Raw genomic sequence first — 21266 nt, forward strand, 5'->3', positions numbered from 1 at the left:
TTTTTCAGGAAATGTGCTTAAGTAACAAACATTAATCTCCAGCATCTCTTGATTTCAGTCTTTTTAAAATAATTTTAAAGTGTGAATATTTTACATCTATGCACTAACTGTACACTAACAAAAATGTTACACACATACTGTTTGCTATGGGATGCAAAAACTTTGAAGCTCAATATCTTAAAATCATACAGATTGCAGATAGAAACTTATAATTCCGAGGTGACAAAATGTGTAACAATTTAACATTACTTTCACTCAGTGTTTTTGACTAAATATTTTAAATTCTTAAATTTAAGCATAAACATTAGGTAATGTTTTTTATACATTTCAAGTAAAACCAAAAAGTAGCAAGGATCTCACCTGATGAACTGCGTAATCTGGCCGACAGTTCTGCCGGGATCTCCAATATCCCCACATCCTTTAGAAAAAAAACACACTACTTTATTCTTCTGTGATTTTCAAAATTAACTTTTACTCTGAAGCGACTGTAAAAATTCACACACTGTCATAAAAACCAGGTGCTTGGAAACCTTGAGCGCACAAGTCAAAAAGTCTCACCATCTCCGAAGAACTAGATGTAGGTTTTGCCACTTCCTTCACTCTGCTTCTATCAGTATGTTCCTGATGAAGTACAATTAAAACACAACATTACATTAAATATTTGACCTCAGTCTTGCATTACATTAATTCATTCCTTTCCAGACTGAACAACGGCACAGTTATTTTGTAAGGCGATTCCTTTTATTCATTCTATTACCTGTCCGAGACATGGTATGAAAAGGTAAACAGCACTATTCTTAGCAGCTGAGCCACTTTTATATCCCAGAATGTCCGTCCCTCCCCACGCTCCTCCCCAAGCACAAGAACTACATGACAAATGAGTGACCTCCCGTTTTATCTTATCATTTAACATTATCATTGTGTTTGAAAGGCCTTTGGTCCGTGTATCATCCGTTCATTTGATTATTACTTTTATTACGGAAAACGAAACATCAGAAAAACGATGAATATTTCGTTTTTCTGTTTATTCTGTAGGCAGAAAAAACGGAAACTCATCTGTTATTCTGCTTATTAACTTAAAACGAAATATTAAAACAAACACAAAACCAAAACGAAATAATGAGTCAAAAAATGGTCCGTGTACGGTCCGTGTACGTTTTGTTCATTTGTTTTCCATTTTCAAACGGAATAAAGGAAATGGAGAAAACGGCCGTTTTTCCGTTTTTCTTTTGCTCACGAGAAAACGAAAAAACGAGATTTTGGCTGGATTTTCGTTTTTTGGTTTAGGGTAGGAAAACGGATAAACGACTTTAAAATTCATTTTACACATGTAGGCGGTGCTGAAACGCCCACTTTCCTCTAATTGGTCAACCAAATCTGCGCTCGTGACGTCACCCTCAAAATAAAAGCCTTACACGCAGGCTTTTAATTATTATTATTTAATTAGGCTATATATTAACTAAGTTTACATATTCTAACATTTGAACCACACACAGTTAGCAGGCTTACATTCATTGCGTATGTATAAATTAAATAAAAACGTAAAGCAGTATTCTTAGACATTTGTCGTTAAAATAAGGTCACAGTTCACTGCCAAGCTTCTTGCTGCTGTGCACCTGATGCAGAGCAAAGATAGCCATTTCCGAGGAGCACCTGGTTTACATGATTGTTTCAGAGCTATTGTAGGCCTAAATAATAGCCTACTCTGTATAAAATAATAATTTATTATTATTATTATTATTATTATTATTATTATTATAAGGCCTATTATTATTAGTATTGTTATTATTATTATTTACTTAGTTATTCAATGGTTGTAAGAACACATTGGACCCTGCATGGGGCTATAATAAATGGTACCATTTGTTTCTATTGGATTTTCTCCTATTTTAATTTAATATATGCCTTTAGCCTATTGTAAATATTTATTTGATAATTAATACTTTTTTATTGCAACGTCAAAGTAGGCCTGTCTTATTATTATTATTTTTTGTTATTATTTTGTCGTTGTTGTTGTTATTATTATTGTAGCAGGGACATAGCCACAGGTGTGGCAGAGTGTGCTGGTGCCACCCAAAGTGGCATCTTGCACCTGAAAATAGATGCCTTCGCGCTCAAGCCCGCGCAAAAAAACTTGCACATGTGTTGAAGGAAAAAAAAAACATTCTAATTATTTGTTAATAAAATAGTGCAACATTATTCTCAGTCAGTGTAGGCTGAAAAAATTAAGATCGCCAGCATTTCAAGGGTGGTTTTATTTTTAGTTCATTGCTGTGTCGCGCTATATTTCACTAAGGCTACATGAGATTGCGCATCTTGCTTATTTTCTCTATTTTACATACAGAACATATCATACAGTCAAGGTTCTACCGTTCTAGTGAGTGTGGGGCATTGCTTTACAGTGGTAAAGTGGATTGTTTCTTGGCAAATTCATAATGATTCACTTTGTTTAGTAATAAATTTCATAGTTATAAAATAACATTTCAAGAATATGTTAACACTTTCAACTATTTAGGATTATTTATTGCATCAAAAGTAATTTCAAAGTAACATTAAATGTACGTATAAACTGCTTAATTGTGTGTGTAAACACCTAAGATGCAAAAAGCTTATTTAGACCAGAATAGGCCTACTAAATGCAACGGTCAATGTATGTAAACTTATGACCTAAAATGTCTTAAATGACTAAATTTAAGTCTTTTTAAGTTTTTAAATAATTTAAGTTTAACATAAATGATTTAAACTTTAAACTTCAAATTAACAGAGTATGGCAAATAAATTGTTTATTAAATGGAGGTCAGGTGTCTATCTTAATTATAATTAATAAATATTATGACACTATAAGTGGTGTATTGGAGAGTACGCACCTTTTAATTAATTAATTTTAAATAAGTGGTTTATCCTAAATAAAATGCAATGGGATCGGTGTGCAATGAATAGTTTGAAAACCCCTGGTTCAGACTAGACGAGCTAGCTGTCTGTGCGCTGCGCTAATAACTTGGCATTTGCTATTTTCGGTGCTGCCAGATGCAGTTACTATATGCATATGCATATGTCGAATTAAGTTCTCTTTTTCTTTAATCAAGACTTTTCCATTCGAGGAATTACAGTTATTAATAGCTTAGTCCTTATAAACGATCAGTTTATAAAATACACAATTGACGGATCAAGCCTAATGAAGAATAAGAAGAATATGCAACGCATTATGATCCTTGAATGATCAGAGCGCATTTATATAAACTATATATTTTATATAATCCATAAATATTAAAAAACATTATACATTTAAAGTAATGGAACATTATATGTTATAAAATCTAAACTATTATTTAGGCTACAGGCTAAATAAAGGCACCTTTTCGGGACTGTTCAGCGCGTGCGTCAAAGAAAAGACATGACACAATCTCTAGAAAAACTTGTTGTTTATTTACAATATCTAAAGGGATATAAAACATCTAACATGCATCTCCATTCTCAACGAGTTTCTGTGTTCTGCATCCTTCACAGACCGAGGTCTCATTCCGAGGTAATCTGTAAATATTCTCATTTGGTTCTGGCACATTCTTGATTAAAGGTGAAACTGACCGGCGCAACGGATGATTTGTCATCTAGGGTGACTATTATAATACAGGTTATGGAACTATTTCACTTTAATTTCATTTTATTATTTTATTAAACAAACAAACCAGTTTTTGTTTTGGCTCTGCATGCAGCGTATTAGATCTTTGAAGCATTGCACTTCAAATGTTATTCCTTCTTTTTATTTTTATTGTATTTTTAATATTTTTAATTATACAACACAAAATTGGTTCTAAACAGATACATTTTCCTATAGGCTATGATGAAGTGTATATTTTTGTTTACACAGGTCCTATACAAAACTGTGTGGATGGATGATTTGTTTCTCCGTGAAAATCACTCATTTAATAAGCAAAACAGGCCAAAATGTTGTTTAGCTTGCGTCAAACTGGATAAACAATTTACAAACATATTGAATACAAAGGCTGGTTATTTTATGCAATGAGGGACAATAGGCCTATTACAAATTAAAGAAAATTATTTGCATATTAAAACGAAAATATATAATACAACAACAGATCCTACCTCGTAAGAAATTACTTTAGATAATGTAAATAAGCATCAAGTTTTTGTTTGAGATTGTGTGTCTAATTCAGTAGTGTAGTGCGTTCGCGTGGGTTTCCTCCGGGTGCTCTGGTTTTCCCCACAGTCCAAAGACATGCGGTACAGGTGAATTGGGTAGGCTAAATTGTCCGTACTGTATAAGTGTGTGTGTATGTGTGGATGTTTCCCAGAGATGGGTTGTGGCTGGAAGGGCACCCGCTGCGTAAAAACTTGCTAAATAAGTTGGCGGTTCATTCCGCTGTGGCGACCCCAGATTAATAAAGGGACTAAGCCGACAAGAAAATAAATGAATAATGTGCAATACTAATTTAAAATACGTATCACTAACCTTATATGTGAAATAGCAGGGCCCGCTGTAGCACTTTCTCAAGAAGAGCAAATGTCAAATTATTAGCGCAACGCACATGTAGCGAGCTCATCTGTTTGTCGGAACTACTAGACACAATTTTTTTATCAACTATGTGTTTAATTAGTTAATTTGAAATTTATTTCATTATTCCAGCAATAATTGTTGAGTGAAAGAATGCGCTAGAAATATGCATTGCGGCTCCATTTATTGTACAGGCTTATTGCACTTAAACTTTTTTAGGTTCGGCTCTCGAATTAGTAAGGTTATGAGTAAATGTTATTTAAAATATTTAAAGCCTGCCATCTAGCCTACAATAAAAGCTAATTTAATAATAAAAAAATAATAAGACAGGCCTACTTTGGCGTTGCAATAAAATAGTATTAATTATCAAATAAATAATTACAATATATAATTAAAATAGTAAGAAATAAATGAAAACAAATGGTACCCTTTGTTTTTATAGCAGGGCCCAAAGTGTTCTTATTCTGGTTCTGCTAACAATTATTAAAAAGAAAAAAAAACACACCAAACAATAAAAACACTAGTAACTGATAATAATAATAATAATAATAATAATAATAATAATAATAATAATAATAATAATAATAATAATAATAATCATCATCATCATCATAATAATAAGAATAATAATAATAATTATTATTATTATTAATATTATTATTATTATAAAGCCCTTGCTCTGAAATAATCATGCAAACCAGGTGCTCCTAGGAAATGGCTATCTTTGCTCTGCATCAGGTGCACAGCAGCAAGAAGCTTGGCAGTGAACTATGACCTTATTTTAATGACAAATGTCTAAGAATGCTGCTTTACGTTTTTATTTAATTTATACATACGCAATGAATGTAAGCCTGCTAACTGTGTGTGGTTCAAATGATAGAATATGTAAACTTTGTTAATATATAGCCTAATTAAATAATAATAATTAAAAGCCTGCGTGTAAGGCTTTTATTTTGAGGGTGACGTCACGAGCGCAGATTTGGTTAACCAATTAGAGGAAAGTGGGCGTTTCAGCACCGCCTACATGTGTAAAATGAATTTTAAAGTCGTTTATCCGTTTTCCTACCCTAAACCAAAAAACGAAAATCCAGCCAAAATCTCGTTTTTTCGTTTTCTCGTGAGCAAAAGAAAAACGGAAAAACGGCCGTTTTCTCCATTTCCTTTATTCCGTTTGAAAATGGAAAACAAATGAACAAAACGTACACGGACCGTACACGGACCATTTTTTGACTCATTATTTCGTTTTGGTTTTGTGTTTGTTTTAATATTTCGTTTTAAGTTAATAAGCAGAATAACAGATGAGTTTCCGTTTTTTCTGCCTACAGAATAAACAGAAAAACGAAATATTCATCGTTTTTCTGATGTTTCGTTTTCTGTAATAAAAGGAATAATCAAATGAACGGATGATACACGGACCGCCTTTTATATTGCGTTTCATTGTTGCCATTAGTGAAATAAACACAGGCTTTAGATTGATTTCTACATATTGTTGGACTAAATCTTAGAGTATTGTTGAGTATATTGTCTGTTAAAGTTGAATCAAATTAATATTATGAGTTATTTGAAGTTAAATTACAATAAACCAAACTCTTAATGCTTGTATAGCTTTAAAAAATTAAAGGGATAGTTCACCCAAAAGTGAAACTTCTGTCATCATTTACTCTCCTTTCACGTCACAAACTTGTTTGAGTTTCTTTATTTCTGTTGAACACAAAAGAAGATATTTTGAAAAATGTTGGAAGCCTGTAACCTTTTACTTCCACAGTATTTGTCTTTCCTACTATGTAAGTCAATGGTGACTGGTTTTTAGCTTTCAGAATATCTTCTTTTGTGTTTCATAAACATTTGGAATCACTTCAGCGAGTAGATAGTGAGTACCTATTCATCTTTGGGTGAAATCTTCCTTTAAGTTAGAAACATTATTTATACTATTTAGATTTTTACACTAGGTAAACTGTAATATTAAACAAATGCAACTTATTTTAGACAAGCAAAAATACTCTATGACCACACAAAGCTTTACCTACCACAAAAAGAATGATGTCTAAAACCAGTCTCACCACTTAACAAAAGCACAGCAATTACTTTAAAGTGATTTGACAGCAGCGAACATGACAGGAGGACATAGTCCAAACTGTATAAAACAATGATGGTAACAAGGAAACAGAACTGAAAGTAGCGCAGAAGTTTATACAGCATAACTTAGTGGATCAGTCAAAGATTTGACTTAAATATATATTTTTGGTAAATATGAATCATATTTGTTTGAATAAATATAAATTACATTTCCTTAAAGTAACATTTTTTGGTCTAATTTACATTAAATAATATAATATAATATAATATAATATAATATAATATAATATAATATAATATAATATAATATAATATAATATTATTATATTATATTATATGATATTACATTATATTATATTATATTATTATATTACATTAATATATTATTTTACATTATTATATTATATTATATTATATTATTTTATATTATATTATATTATATTATATTATATTATATTATATTATATTATATTATATTATCCATACATTCAATTGTGTTCTTAATTTTGCTCAATCATATTTTAAAGTATCCCAATCATCTAAACTATTAGATTGTGTAAAAAATTATATTATATTAAAATTATTATATTTATTATATTATATGATATTGCATTATACTATATTATTATATTACATTAATATACTATTTTACATTATTATATTATATTGAATTATATTATGTTATATTATATTATATTATATTATATTATATTAAAATGTTATTACATAAAATACAATAAATATAATATAATAAAATTATATATTATATTATATTGTATTTGCATACAACAATTGTGTTATCTAACAACAATGCAAATTATAACATTATAACTTTATTATTATTTTGCAATTAAGTAAATAATTATAAATAAATTATAAAATATGCATGTGCCAAAGACATTATGAACCATTTGAGTGTCTGCATCAAATTAATTTGTACAAAAGTGACTTTACATAGAAAACAATTAACAGTTTTTGTGAAAATGTCATCAAAATATGTGAGAATTGTTGTTCCATCCTCATGTAGGCTAACAGATATATTTAAATAAAAATAAAACAACATACTTATTCTGACCTGTACTTACTAAAACTATTGAATTACTAAAATAATATTTAAAAAATATTGCTCCAGTGTAAACTGTGTATTTTTCATTTGTCATCAAATGATTCCTGTTCTAAACAAGTTTGGAAAGATGTTTTGCTTTATAAACTTTTGTTCCTCTAAATTATATTTTTTAATCAAGTAAATAAAATAAATGATCATTATTTTATTGTTCAGAAAAACACAATACAATTACACAGGACACATTCGTTTATCCAATACATCTTGTTTAATCGCTGAATGCCTTCTCGATTGTAAGTTGCTTTGGACAAAAGCATCTGCTAAATGACTCAAATTAAATGTAACATTGTTTGTTTCTATTTATATTTCCACCCAATGAAACTCAATTGGTCCAAAATGTCAATATGCAAATAAAAGAGCAAATAAAGTGTAGGTTTACACAATGATTTACCTAAAGAAAATTAGAAATGCTGCCCTGGTGACTATTATATTAATCAAAACATGTTAAAGCACTGAAGATTCTGATACAAAAAATATATATGAATATTTAAAATATCATGATAAAAATAAAATGCAATATTAAATCACTAACAGTTGATTTATTGAACTTAATAATGTTAATACATTAAATGTATAATAGTATAATACATTTATAATAATGTAATGTATTAATAATGACTAAATAAATAGGTTGTATTGTATATTTAATCTAAATTGTTCTGCATTTATTTTAATTGTAAGCACAATTAATGAATTACGATCATTGAAAAGAAATGTAATAATACTAATGATATAATATTAAATCAAACCTAACACTTCCTTAAAGAAGAAGATTTCCAACATATAAGGCCATGTTAAACAAATCTTAAAATGCTGTTATCAATATAAGCACTTACTTCTGTTCCACCCTGACTTCTCTCTCTATCATTAATCTTTAATGTTTGCCATAAGTGTGTGTAATACGGATAAATATTAAACACACCTACCTAGTCTAATATTGCAACAAACGAAGCAGTCTCCATGTAAAGTGCTCTTTAACTCGTGAAATTAGTTAGTGAAAATCCAAACAGAAGTGCTGATTAGGAGATCCTAAAGAGAGAAGTGCTGCTTTAGACGATCTCAACAGAAATGAGAGAGAAAAGTTGAGGAGGAATGAATGAGACAATCAGGGATCAAAGATGAAAGATCAGGCCGGCGGGTGGAGCTCAACTCAACTGACTGACTAACACCGGTTACATGTGTACACTATTAAATGACCCGTAACACACTAGACTAGAAAGACCCAAATATATCATCTGCATCTATGAGTATAGCTGTATTTAAGTTCTTTTTAAATTTTGCATGAGATTTACCATTTTATGAGAAAACAGGATTAGGAAAATGAAGCAGTTTTTAAAATTAAAGTGTTTTCCGGCAGATGTTGTGCAATTGGAAATGACTTTGAGCAATAAATTGAATTTCACAATCTCAAATTCATTTAGAACACAAATGGGTCCAAAGTCCTTTCAAAGAGTAAGATATGTTATAGGATTATGTGATGATCTTGCCTGACACGTAATGTAGGAAGCAGCTCTTGAGACATTTACAGTATGACTAACTTAGAGAGTATTTGATTGATGTTACTTACATTAGATAACAATATAAGACCAGCTGGAATAAGGAATCGATACATTATTATGGAAGGAGTGAGGCTGGTGTTTATTGCATTGTATTAGCTTTCATATATAATCAAATGTTCTTGGTTGCCTAGCAATGGGTCATTCAAGTAAACAGCTGATTTTGTGATTCATGTGTATTTGTATATGCACAAATGAATATTTGTGTGCCCATTTAAAGTTACACACAGAATCATAAAGGGCAAAATGTCACAAAAATACAAACATCATAAATGCTTTGAATATATATTTTCTGACATTTTTGGATAACTAACACAAATTAATTAATCTTAAAGGCTTTAACTTATTGAGCTCTTTCATACTTCTGGCGCAATAAGGCATGTTTATGGCATGGTTTGTTGCTATTTTCAGACTAGTGCAAACCTAATTTTCATGTTTTGAGCCACATTGTATGAATAACAAATTAATTTGCGCCACTTTGTGGACTCAAGGGTGTGCTGGTCTAAAACGGAGGTGTGTTAAGGTGCATTGTTGGCACGCTGCTATTTTGAGGAACTGAAATAGACCGCGCCATTGACCAACTAAAAGCTTTTTCAGTTTATTCATGACATTCTGCATTTGTATAATGTTATTATTAATTGCAGTTTTATTTATCATATGCATGTTTATATTTGTTTGAATAAAAACAAGTTTAGATTTGTCCAGCTGTCTGGTTTTGGAGACATTTGCATCACCAAATGGGGCATAGGACGTGTGTTTAGATATAACTTTGGATTTTTTGACCACACTTCGTTATTATTGTTCATTTATTCATTTGCTGGAAATTAGAACTGAATTTAGAAACAAATCTTTGGTGTTAACAAACAAAATTAAATATGTAGGCTAATGGATGTCTTCGTTGGAGTGCATATGTAATCCCACCAGTCCTACACCACCCAAGCCGTTTCGAGCTGGGATCGAACCAGCCACCTTCCGCAAGGGAGTCGGTTGCTCCACCAAGGAGGCTAAAGACCATAGCCTCTAGCGTCTGTCGCTAGAGCACCTTTAAAGGTCAGAGGAGTGAGGTTTACCTGCACAGCACTTACTAGCTGGCCTCCGTTACACATACAGTACAACACTGTTTTCTTATACACGAAAGTAAAGGAGTAAAGAGTAAAAGTACAATAAAGAAGCAGAATGGCGGAGGCTCATTCTTTATCCTTGCGAAGATGGTCTGTTTAACTGTTTTCGTGCTAGGGAACCATGCAGTTTTTCCACTTACAAAGTCCGCCATGTAGCCTCAATAGCCATGTTGCAACGCAACTGACTCTTAAAGGCAATGGGAAATGAGACTCTTGATTGGTTCAATGCACATTATGTTCAAAACACTCCCATAACCCATTAAGAGAATAAGCACAACCCTGTTAGACCATGCGCTGGGCACATAGCTTATTTTTCCATCCTTTAATTAGCCATTATCCAAGTGGATTCGCCCTCAATGCTTTTGCGCCATGTGCTTTAGACTTTGCACCTAGATCATTAACACAGATACCATTATTTTTTAAATAACGCAACTGTTGCTTTAATGTGAAAGATATTCATTTTCTATACACTCAGTGATAAGTATTTTGTCGCATAGAAAAAATCTAACACACACACACACAAAACAATCTCTCATATCTATATTAACATACCCACATAATTATTATAACATAATCAAAATTAATTTAGCCTGCAGTGCTCAAAATCAGAAAACATTAATAAAAGATTAACTCCACTAACCAAACCTAAATAACTTAATAATTATAATGGTTAAAATTGTTAAGCTTTGCCAACAAAATGGAACCCTGTGAGCAAAAAATGCATGACTTTTTGCTGTGTAAAATAGGTTGATGAAATCAGTGTATATAATATTTAGTAATATATCATTAAATATATTTGTAAGGTATTTAAAATATTACACTCACCTTCCAGTGACGTCTCTTGATGGTGTTTCTGGTGATCATCATAGTTGCCCAGAACTGTGTAAAGCACTGCTTCAGTTGCTTGAAGTACTTCCTGTAACAGAAAGAGGGCGCTCCTGATTCATATTCACGTTATGAAGTCGACGTTAAAGGGATAGTTCATCCAAAATAAAAAATGAAAGTGGTTCCAAACCTTTAATAGTATATTTTTTCTCTTGAACACAAAAGAAGAAACTTTGAAGAATGATGGAAACTGGTAACCATTGACCTTATCAGTTATAGTTATGACCTTATAGTTATCAATTTCCAGCATAACAACAGAAAGAAACTTAAACATGTTTGATTTTTTCAATTTTGTATTAACTATCCTTCTTATCTAATGTTAAATTGCTGCACGCACCGAGCCTGGTGGCCTCTGATGTGAGACTGGATGACGATGGCCTTTTTTTTAAAGAACTGGAAGTTTCTTCGGCAGATGAAGCCACGGATGTTTCTTTGGATGGTGACTGCTGCCCATGTCTGAGTGCTACTCCATTTTTCCTCCACCTGCTGATACAGGGTCTCCTTTAGAAACACCTGGGGATCACAATAATGAAATCGACTGAGAGTGGGATCTTAGATGAGAATGAATGAGAGAATAATGCAGGTTGAGTTATATGGCTGTACTTTAGTGAGTCCTAGCTGGTACTGGCCATCCTCTGCTCCAATAGTCTCTAGTAAAGTCACCACCTGCTCTTCAAGAGACTGGTTTACAGGCCTCTGGGACAGTAACACACCATACCTAAAATATAAAACAGAGGATGTTATTGAAACTGAACTATAAGGAAAGTGCTGTAGCAAAATGCCTTAATAAATTCTGATTTTGAGATTAATTCTGTGTTTTATTTGCCTAAAATAATATCTAAAGAAATTAAAGTAATACATAAATAATACAGCTTATAAAAAGATAATACATTACATAAAAAGAGAAAAAGAAAAGTAGATAAAATAAATAAACAAATTTCAATATAAAGACAATAACTACAACAAAGCCCCTGACAGCAATTCAAAGATCAAGTAAGTATGTTTCGAATAATGCCCAGGGGCCTCATGTATCAACGCTGCGTACGCACAAAAACTTTGCGTACGCCAGGTTTCACGCTCAGAATCGCTCACGTTTGGATTTACTAACAATGAACTGAACGTGGGAATGTGCGCAGGTTCACGACAGCTTTTTGGCAGGCGTACGCACATTTTTTGTGCGTGTCTGTTTTATTTCCATTGGCGACTCCTAGAGGCAGTTGTGTTAAATTCTTCTCTACAAAGTGTCTGAGCCTTGCAATGGCAGCTGTATGAGACGGGTTCATCTAGTAGGTATGTAAGATTTCCATACCATACAGTTGACCAGCTAAACATTAAAGCACAATTTGCAGCGGTCGCCTGTTTTCCCAATGTAATCTGAGCGATCTACCGCACGCACATTGCTATAAAGACACTATCTGAAGATGAATTTGCAAGCGTGAATCAGAAACATTTCCATTCAATAAATGTGCAAATAAAATATGATGCACAAACTTATTAATGATTCCTACTAGTCTTTCTCGTGATAAATAGTAGGCAAAATATGATATGTAGCGGTGGGGAAAAAAGAAGATAGAGTTCATCAGACGCTGGATTCGAGCCGAGTTCATGCTCGAACGTGTCAAAACATGATCACATGCGTCTTACGAGCGCGCCACTGAGACTGTTCGGAGTGCTGCAACAGTTTACAGATATAAACCAGACTATGTTTTTTTAAATGCACTCAGTGCGATGTTCAGACCCAACTGTGTTAACCGTATCAGCTAAACTCTCCCACTCTATTTTTTTTTCTTTTGTTGTTAATTCCGAAAAAAAAACTTGCAAATAACACCGCTTTTCTCCGATCTACCTCCGAAAGCAGCACCTCCAATTCACATTCTGTTCAAAGTTTCTCTTCTTGCTTGCTTTTGCCATTGCTTTTTCGTTGGGTTTTGCCATTAGCATAGTCATTAGCATATTCATATGGGGGAGGAGGCAGGGAGGGGTTTTGTGCTCGTGCATGTTGCGCTCAGTTTCACGTTCATTCGGATGTACAAAAGAATATGCGTGACACTCGGCGTACGCAGTGTTTCATACATCTGAATTTTTTTGTGCGTACGCAATGTTTTAGTAAGATTTCCATGCAAGTCTTCGTACATGAGGCCCCAGATCTGTTGGAAAATGTCGGATTTCAACTGTAAATCTGCAGTCATTTTCTCAAATATATATCTGTTTCAGTCTCTGTGTCCATTCTGTCAAAGTAGGTCGGGCGGGTCTTCATCCAGCTCACTGTAATTATCTTCCTAGCAGTTATTAATAATATGTGTAGTGCAAATAGGTGAGACTTAGTGAACTGATCAGGGGGAAGCCATCAAGCAGAAAAAATACTGGGTGCATTGGTATGTCGCATCCTAAAACTGTACTAATCTCCCTTTTAACGTCTTGCCAATATACTTGTTTTTTGAGACATTCCCAAAATATATGAACATACAGTAAGCCCCAACTTCTCCACAATCTCTCCAGCATTGTGATAATACTATCGAATCTGACGATCACTAATGGCACTCTGAAAAACCTCATCTTCATCTTTCAGTCGAACTCCTTTCATATTTCACTGCTTATACCCTTAACAAATTTTTGCATATTTGTTTCTCTCATTTCATCCTCTATTATAGTTTTTACCTATATTTCTCAATTTCTTTCGATATACTAAGAGTCGTCAGATTTATTCTGCATTAATTTCTATGTAAATGGGCCACATGATTTTTAGTAGCCAGACCAATAATGTCTATGAAATATTTTTCTATATTTGTTAGAGATCTCCAAAACATATTTTAAGGCATATCTAGAACAAAAGTCATTTAAAAACTCAACAAGAATAATTGTAAAAAATGAAAACACTGCATTAAATTATTAAAGTGCAAACCAAAATACTAAGTAATTACCATTTTCCATCATTATATCTTATCTGCTGTGCTAAATGATGGTGAAATGTTAAATATTATTTATTTAAAAGCATTTATATCTGTATTATCACACATAAAATTTAGGTAACACTTTACAATAAGGTTGTTTTAGTCAATGCTAGTTAACGTGTTTACTAACATAAACAATTAATAATACAGAATTTATTCATCTTTGTTAACTTTAGTTAATGGAAATACATTTTTAGTTCACATAACTCAGTGCATTAATTAGCATTAACAGGCATGAATCTTGATTAACGCATTCGTTAACTTTGATTAACGAATAGTGTTACAGTTGTACAAATTGCGTACATTATACAACTACTTATTTCATGTTATTAAATACATTAACGAATAAAACTGTATTCTAAAGTGTAACTAAAATTTAGATTCAAGTGTTTTTCAGGTACAAACTCTCTACACAAAAGTCCTGAGCACATTCTAGTACACTTGATATGCATGCAACAAGCAGTTTTTCCTGATTGTAATGTGTTGCTGTGTGGTGGCTAATGTGCGCTGGGGGTTGTTAAGATACCACTAGTTGGTCACTAGGGTGTTCTGTGCACCAAGTCTAATGATTTATAGAAGTAAAAGCACACCGCTTCTTGACCCGTGTGTATTGTTCAAATTGACTACCCTTTCATTATGCTGGTGGCTGTTTTTGCCCTATAGACTTCCATTATAATTACATTTTTTTGATTGCAAAGCCATGACAGCATATAATCATGCATTCTTGATTGTTAGTGGTTTTACAAATTGGGAAGAGGTCAAATTTGTATTTTTTACTGTTGATCATCAGTTGGCACCATTAAGCCTTTAGATAGCCCTGTGCAAAAAAAAGTTTCTGGCTTTTATATGGAGTTGAAGTTAAGCAGCAGATTACAGTGTGTGTGCATAAAAACATTTACTAAGTTTACCATGTTCTGAGAGCTGAGCTGCTTATTTTGATTTCTCAGACATATCAAGATAAGTGCGCAAAGGTCTCTCTCTCTCTCTCTCTCTCTCTTACACACACTCACACACACACACACACACACACACACACACACACACACACACACACACACACACACACACACACACACACACACACAAACACACACACACACGCACAAACACACAATACTTCATAAAATTCTGTCTAAAAGCCAGAAACGATGCTTTTTTTGCACTGCAACTGACAATCAACAGTAAAAATGACAAATGTTACCTCTTCCGAACATGGGAAATGACCAACAATCAAGAATGCATCATTATATGTTATCATGACTTTACAAATAAAAAATGTTATAATGGAAGTCAATGGGGCAAAAACATCCCCTAACATAACGAAAGGGTAGTCAATATTCAGTTTTTTTAAAGGTTTCAGTGTTTTTTTCCTAAACTATGCGCCAAAATAAGATTTGTCACCAAAAATCATTTCATTTGCTGAAACAAAGAAAGTTGTGGCCAAATTAAGACTCAAAATCCCCTAAGTAGTGAAAACAAAGCCAACAGCACGCAAGGGTTTATAACTTACATACAAAATACATTATATCTGTAACAAACAAAACAAGTTCATTCACACAAACAAAAAATGAATCGTTGACCTAACATATTGTGGTCTACCTCTCCATGAACTGGGCGAAGGGGATACGAATCGGGAATCCTTCTTTTCGTATGTGAATGGTCTCCAGGATCCCTCCATGCCTCAGCTGTGTGGTTATGTAGTCTACATCAAATATGCCTGGAAGCTGAAACCACAGGAAATATTAAACCGAGGTCTATAGATACAGCTGTGCTCGCTAGAAAGATCATATGTAACCCATTACACACTCCCAAATTACCTTAACATAGTTTGGCTTAAAACATCGTACGAATGTAGTTTTACATCTGAAAACAGACAGAATGGACAAAAGAAAATAAACAAATCTGTGTATAGTTTTCGTTGGATCACTATACAGTACTGTGCCACCAGCTTTGGGAGCCTAAGGCTTTTCACAAATTGATCCATCTAAAAGGTATAGAGCAGGTGCAGGGTCATTTACTCTGGGTGAACTATACCTTTAATATACACAGAGAAAATCGGGAAAATAAGTACACAATATTAAGAACTAAATTACTTTTAGAATCAAAAGACTAGCCTCAAAAGTGTGTTTAACATGACTTCTTTGTTCTATCTTTCGTTTTCTCTCCAGGTGAATCTTATTCTGCCTATAACAGTCCCTATGCATACTGTATATAATATTCAGATCTGGACTCTAGGGAGGCCACTTCATAACTGTCTTTGTTTCATCTTCCACTTGATCTTCTTGTTTATCATTTGGAAAAGTGGCAGAAAGTAGATCACAAATACTGCAGAAGACCTATTGGAACCCACATAGACCCAAGATTCTCACAGAAATCAGTCAAGAAAAATCATGGTTTAGAGTTGCATTCAGTATGGGGAAGTGCGGGAGATCTGCAGAGTGGATGGTAACATCAACAGCCTGAAGTATTAAGTCATTTCTGATGCCAAACCACAGGAAAGGGCAAATAGTAGAATAGTGCTTTAGTAGGATAGTGCTCCTTATCATACATCAGCCTCCACATCAAAGTTCCTGAAAGCAAAGAAGGTCAAGGTGCTCCAGGATTGGCCAGCCCAGTCACCAGTCATGAACATTATTGAGCATGTCTGGGGTAAGATGGAAGAGGAATTGAAGATAATTCCAAAGAATCTTGGTGGGAGTCCTGCAATAACTATTTCTTTGGCATTTCTGATACCAAATGATCAACTAGATGTCAAGTTATTATTTGTTGCTCCTAAAACTTTGATAGGCGACAATACTTTTGTCAGGTAGTGTACCAGAAACTCCAGAATTTTTTATTAATTTGTTTTAAAAGATTAATCAGACAAAACCCAACTAGAACCTCTATTTTCTGGTTGTATTTTAATAAAGAGAATGAAAAGTAATATATAATGTCATTATACCCAGACTAAAACAGCAAAGGTAACCTAAGACTTTTGCAGAGTACCGAAATATTCAATTAGAGATGCCAAATGCTATAGATTAAATAATTATGACATTAGTTGACCTCTCTAAACGGGTGGTGAGCTCTGTTAGCGACTGCTGAAAGTTAGCAGCGACGGTTGACATCTGGTTCCTGTAACCTCTTGCTCTTCCCAGCTCCTTCTGCTGGATGTAACGCTCCTGAACCTTTCGGAAGAGACCCGACACCATCTACACGAACAAGAAGACACACTCGTATTACCCAGTACAGGTTTTTGTTACCAAACATTGATCCTTTAAATCTTAATGAGACCTAAAGCTTGCATAAATGATATAGGTTGTTGCTGACTCTTTTGTTTTGTTTGGGTTTATTGAAACGCACATGAATAATTAATAGTGGACACATTATTGTGTTTCTCTGCAATCTTGACACATCGCAAATCAGTGAGGACAGTGTGTGTTTGTGTGTGAAGTGAGCATCGATTTACCTGTAAGCGACTGCGGGCAAAGAGCTCTAATACTTCAGGGCGAAACTGGTCGTGATTTTTGTTTAGAAAGTTGTGAACCTGGTGAGGAAAAAATTACAATTATAAATATTGCTACAAATATATTAGTAACAGGAATCAAGTTTTTTTGTAAAAGGTTAAACCTTACCACTTCTCTAGTGTACCTTAGCAACTGCTCAAATGTACCCTAATAACCACACAGCAGCACAATAAAATACTCGAAACACCTCAGTGCCTACTTATCAATGCCTTAAAACTACCAAATATATATACACGCTCAACAGCCATTTTATTAGGCACACCTGTCTAACTGCTCGTTAACGCAAATTTCTAATCAGCCAATGACATGGCAGCAACTCAATGCATTTAGGCATGTAGACATGGTCTGCTGCAGTTCAAACGTGGCATAATTGTTGGTGCCAGATGGCCTAGTTTGAGTATTTCAGAAACTGCTGATCTACTGGGATTTTCACACACAACCATCTCTAGGGTTTGCAGAGAATGGTCAGAAAAAGAGAAAATATCCAGTGAGAGGCATCTGGGTCCAGCAGATAGAAGATAGCAGATAGAAAGGCAACAATAACTCAAATAAGCACTTGTTACAACCGAGGTATGCAGAAGAGCTTTCTGAACGCACAACACATTCAACCTTGAGGCTAGAGCAGCAAAAGACCACACAGAGTGTCGCTCCTGTCAGCTAAGAACAGGAAACTGAGGCCACAATTCGCACAGGCTCACCAAAATAGGATAACAGAAGATTGGAAAAATGTTGCCTGGTCTGATGAGTCAATTTCTGCTGCAACATTCAGATGGTAGGGTCAGAATATATTGTCAACAACATGAAAGCATGGATCCATCCTGCCTTGTATCAATGGTTCAAGCTGGTGATGTTGGTGTAATGGTGTGGGGGATGTTTTCTTGGCACACTTTGGGCCCATTAGTACTAATTGAGCATCATATTAACGCCACCAGAGTATTGTTGCTGACCATGTCCATCCCTTTATGACCACAGTGTACCCATCTTCTGATGGCTACTTCCAGCAGGATAACACGCTATGTCATAAAGCGCAAATCATCTCAGACTGGTTTCTTGAACATGACAATGAGTTCACTGTACTCAAATGGCCTCCACAGTCACCAGATCACAATCCAATAGAGCACATTTGGGATGTGGTGGAATGAAAGATTCGCATCATGGATGTACAGCCGACTGCAGCAACTGCGTGATGCTGTCATGTCAATACGGACCAAACCCTCTGAGGAAAATTTCCAGCACCTTGTTGAATCTATGTCTCGAAGGATTAAGACAGTTCTGAAGGCAAAAGTACTAGTAAGGTGTACCTAATAAAGTGTCCGGTAAGTGTATATCTATGTAGTAGTATAATAATTATACTAAATTATAATAAAACAGACTTATAAATGTTATATCTGTGAATATATGACTAATATAATATTAATATATTATTTAAAAAAATAATCACATACTTATGTTCTGCTCTACTGAATATACGAGTTAAAGACAGAACATCTTTATTAAATAATATTAATACATTGTTTAAATGCTTCAGTTAATATATGGGTCAAAGCCAGAACATAAATGGCAAAAGCAAATTAAAGCAGTTCATCATTATTTACAGTAGCTAAACGTATATTTATGTAAAAATAAAAAAAACCGCTTATTTTTGGCTTTACTTATTAGAATATCTAAAATAACTTAATTAATTTTACTTTATTGGTTTAATAAAAACTTTTGATGGCAAAAGGTAAGACTGAATCATAAAGTAGTAAAAAGATCTAAAGTAACTATTATTTTGTGGTTCACTGTGATCAATGAAGAGAGCCGTTTAATTTGTCATCAAATGGTTCTTGTTTCAAATATGCCAGAGAATATTCATTGACCCTTGAGTGAGTCGCCCCACGTGGCTTGAATTACAATAAAAAATTGTGCACGCTCAAATCAGACTTGCCTGGTACGTGACAGCCCCGGCATAGTGATATATTGTGAACACTGGCAGAGGAATTTTAGGCTTGGTGTAGTAGGGACAGTTGCCATGGTGATAGTGACATTTCTGCAAGAATGTGTGGTCTGTAGCCTGGGACAATAAAGAGAGAGAGAGAGAGAGAGAGAGAGAGAGAGAGAGAGAGAGAGCCAAACAAAAGAGAGAACCACAGACAAAGACAACCCATGAATACATTGTTGTATAAATAATTAGCATTTGAATCAACACTAGGTCATTTTGGTGTATAGTTAAGGTTTTTAGAATATTTAAAATATAACATTAGGGACACACAACAATAACTAAACTGAGCTCAAGTACACGCTTATGATAAAGATATTGTTTGTTTCGATAAACTTTATCTAAAGTGATAAAGGTATAGTAATAGTTTTGCTTAACAAGCCTATTTGTGGCCTTAAAGGGGTATCCATCCAAGAATTAGGGGATTTTTTTCTTCTTCAGCAGAACAGTTAAGAAGGTTTTTAGCTAAAACGGTGGTCTTGGTGATTGCAAATTAATGTGTACCAGCACTTTCAGAATCGAAAAAAGACATGCAACATAAAATAAATGCACGTGACTCCCAACATTGGCGTGCATTTATGAAAGTGTGTGTTGTATCATTCTTCAAAATTGTATTCGTTTTAATCCTGGAAGTTATAAAATAAAACCTTTGTTATTTGCATAATGTCATTATATGACAAATGTTGTGCTCCACACTTTAATGATCTTGTTTGAGGAGGCTGTGATTTGAATAATAATGTTGTAAATAATATTGTTTGTTGTTTTTTTTTTTTTGTGAGAACAACTATTCACTTTTTAAGGACTTAATAGCTACATTTCCATCCACCTATTGTATGCGCATTTTGAATATGCGCATAAAAATTGGGTTTATAAAAACCAAAAGATGTGCATAAATTTTAAAAATGCGCATAAAAAATATGCGCATAACTGAGTAAACAAATTCCTGTATGCGCATTAAAAAAGGTCATGTGATTTTTCTAATAAGAGATCATATGATGTGAATAAACAAACCAGCAGGCTGAGCACATTGTAAAACATCTGGAATATTGTTTTGGTCATTCTAAAACACCTCAACCATTTCAGTATTAGTGATATTATAATAATAACGACCTCCAGAATTGTCAAGAGCATCTGTGCTCTGGTTCTCATGGCTTCAAACGCCACCGCATGTTCACTGAGTTTTCGGCATCGTCTTCTGAGGTGAAAGTCATTATTTAAATAAGAAAAGATTCACAGAGCTTCTCGTACAGCAGCAAATTCCGTTTTTACTGTTGATATTTGGCGCCAGATAATGAAGAAATTAGTTTTATTCTCTTTAAATATATACTTGGCATTTGTCTCACTCTATTCCTGGAGAGCCATAGCCCTGCACAGTTTAGCTTCAACCACTTCCAGCTCACACCTGCTTAATAGTCTCTAGTAGTCTTGAACAACTTGATTAGTTGGATCAGCTGTGTTTGATTAAGATCGGAGCAAAACTGTGCAGAGCTGCGACCCTCCAGGAATTGAGTTTGAGACCTATGATTTAATAGCCATCTGCTTTTCTGTAGCAAGTTT

At 33.8% G+C, this 21266-nt stretch overlaps 1 protein-coding gene across 3 annotated transcripts in view; it reads right to left on the reverse strand.

Annotated features, from left to right (window-relative positions):
• myo15b (myosin XVB) overlaps positions 1-21266 on the reverse strand; it is an 82831-nt gene that overhangs the window by 41314 nt on the left and 20251 nt on the right. The window contains exons 18-27 of one of the 3 annotated variants that reach the window (XM_087276638.1): positions 19659-19784; positions 17674-17751; positions 17271-17416; positions 16043-16088; positions 15825-15949; positions 11878-11992; positions 11612-11787; positions 11215-11305; positions 559-621; positions 361-418 (exon numbers count right to left, since the gene is read on the reverse strand). In XM_087276638.1, coding sequence (XP_087132764.1) covers positions 361-418; positions 559-621; positions 11215-11305; positions 11612-11787; positions 11878-11992; positions 15825-15949; positions 16043-16088; positions 17271-17416; positions 17674-17751; positions 19659-19784 — 1024 coding nt within the window. Of the gene's footprint in view, positions 1-360; positions 419-558; positions 622-757; positions 1333-8638; positions 8784-11214; positions 11306-11611; positions 11788-11877; positions 11993-15824; positions 15950-16042; positions 16089-17270; positions 17417-17673; positions 17752-19658; positions 19785-21266 lie in introns of those variants that run through there. The other 2 variants (XM_087276640.1, XM_087276639.1) reach the window with 2 other exon arrangements.

This window comes from Danio rerio, chromosome 12 (genome assembly GCF_052040795.2).
Source record: "Danio rerio strain M-AB ecotype USA chromosome 12, GRCz13ab, whole genome shotgun sequence".
Lineage (NCBI taxonomy): Eukaryota > Metazoa > Chordata > Actinopteri > Cypriniformes > Danionidae > Danio > Danio rerio.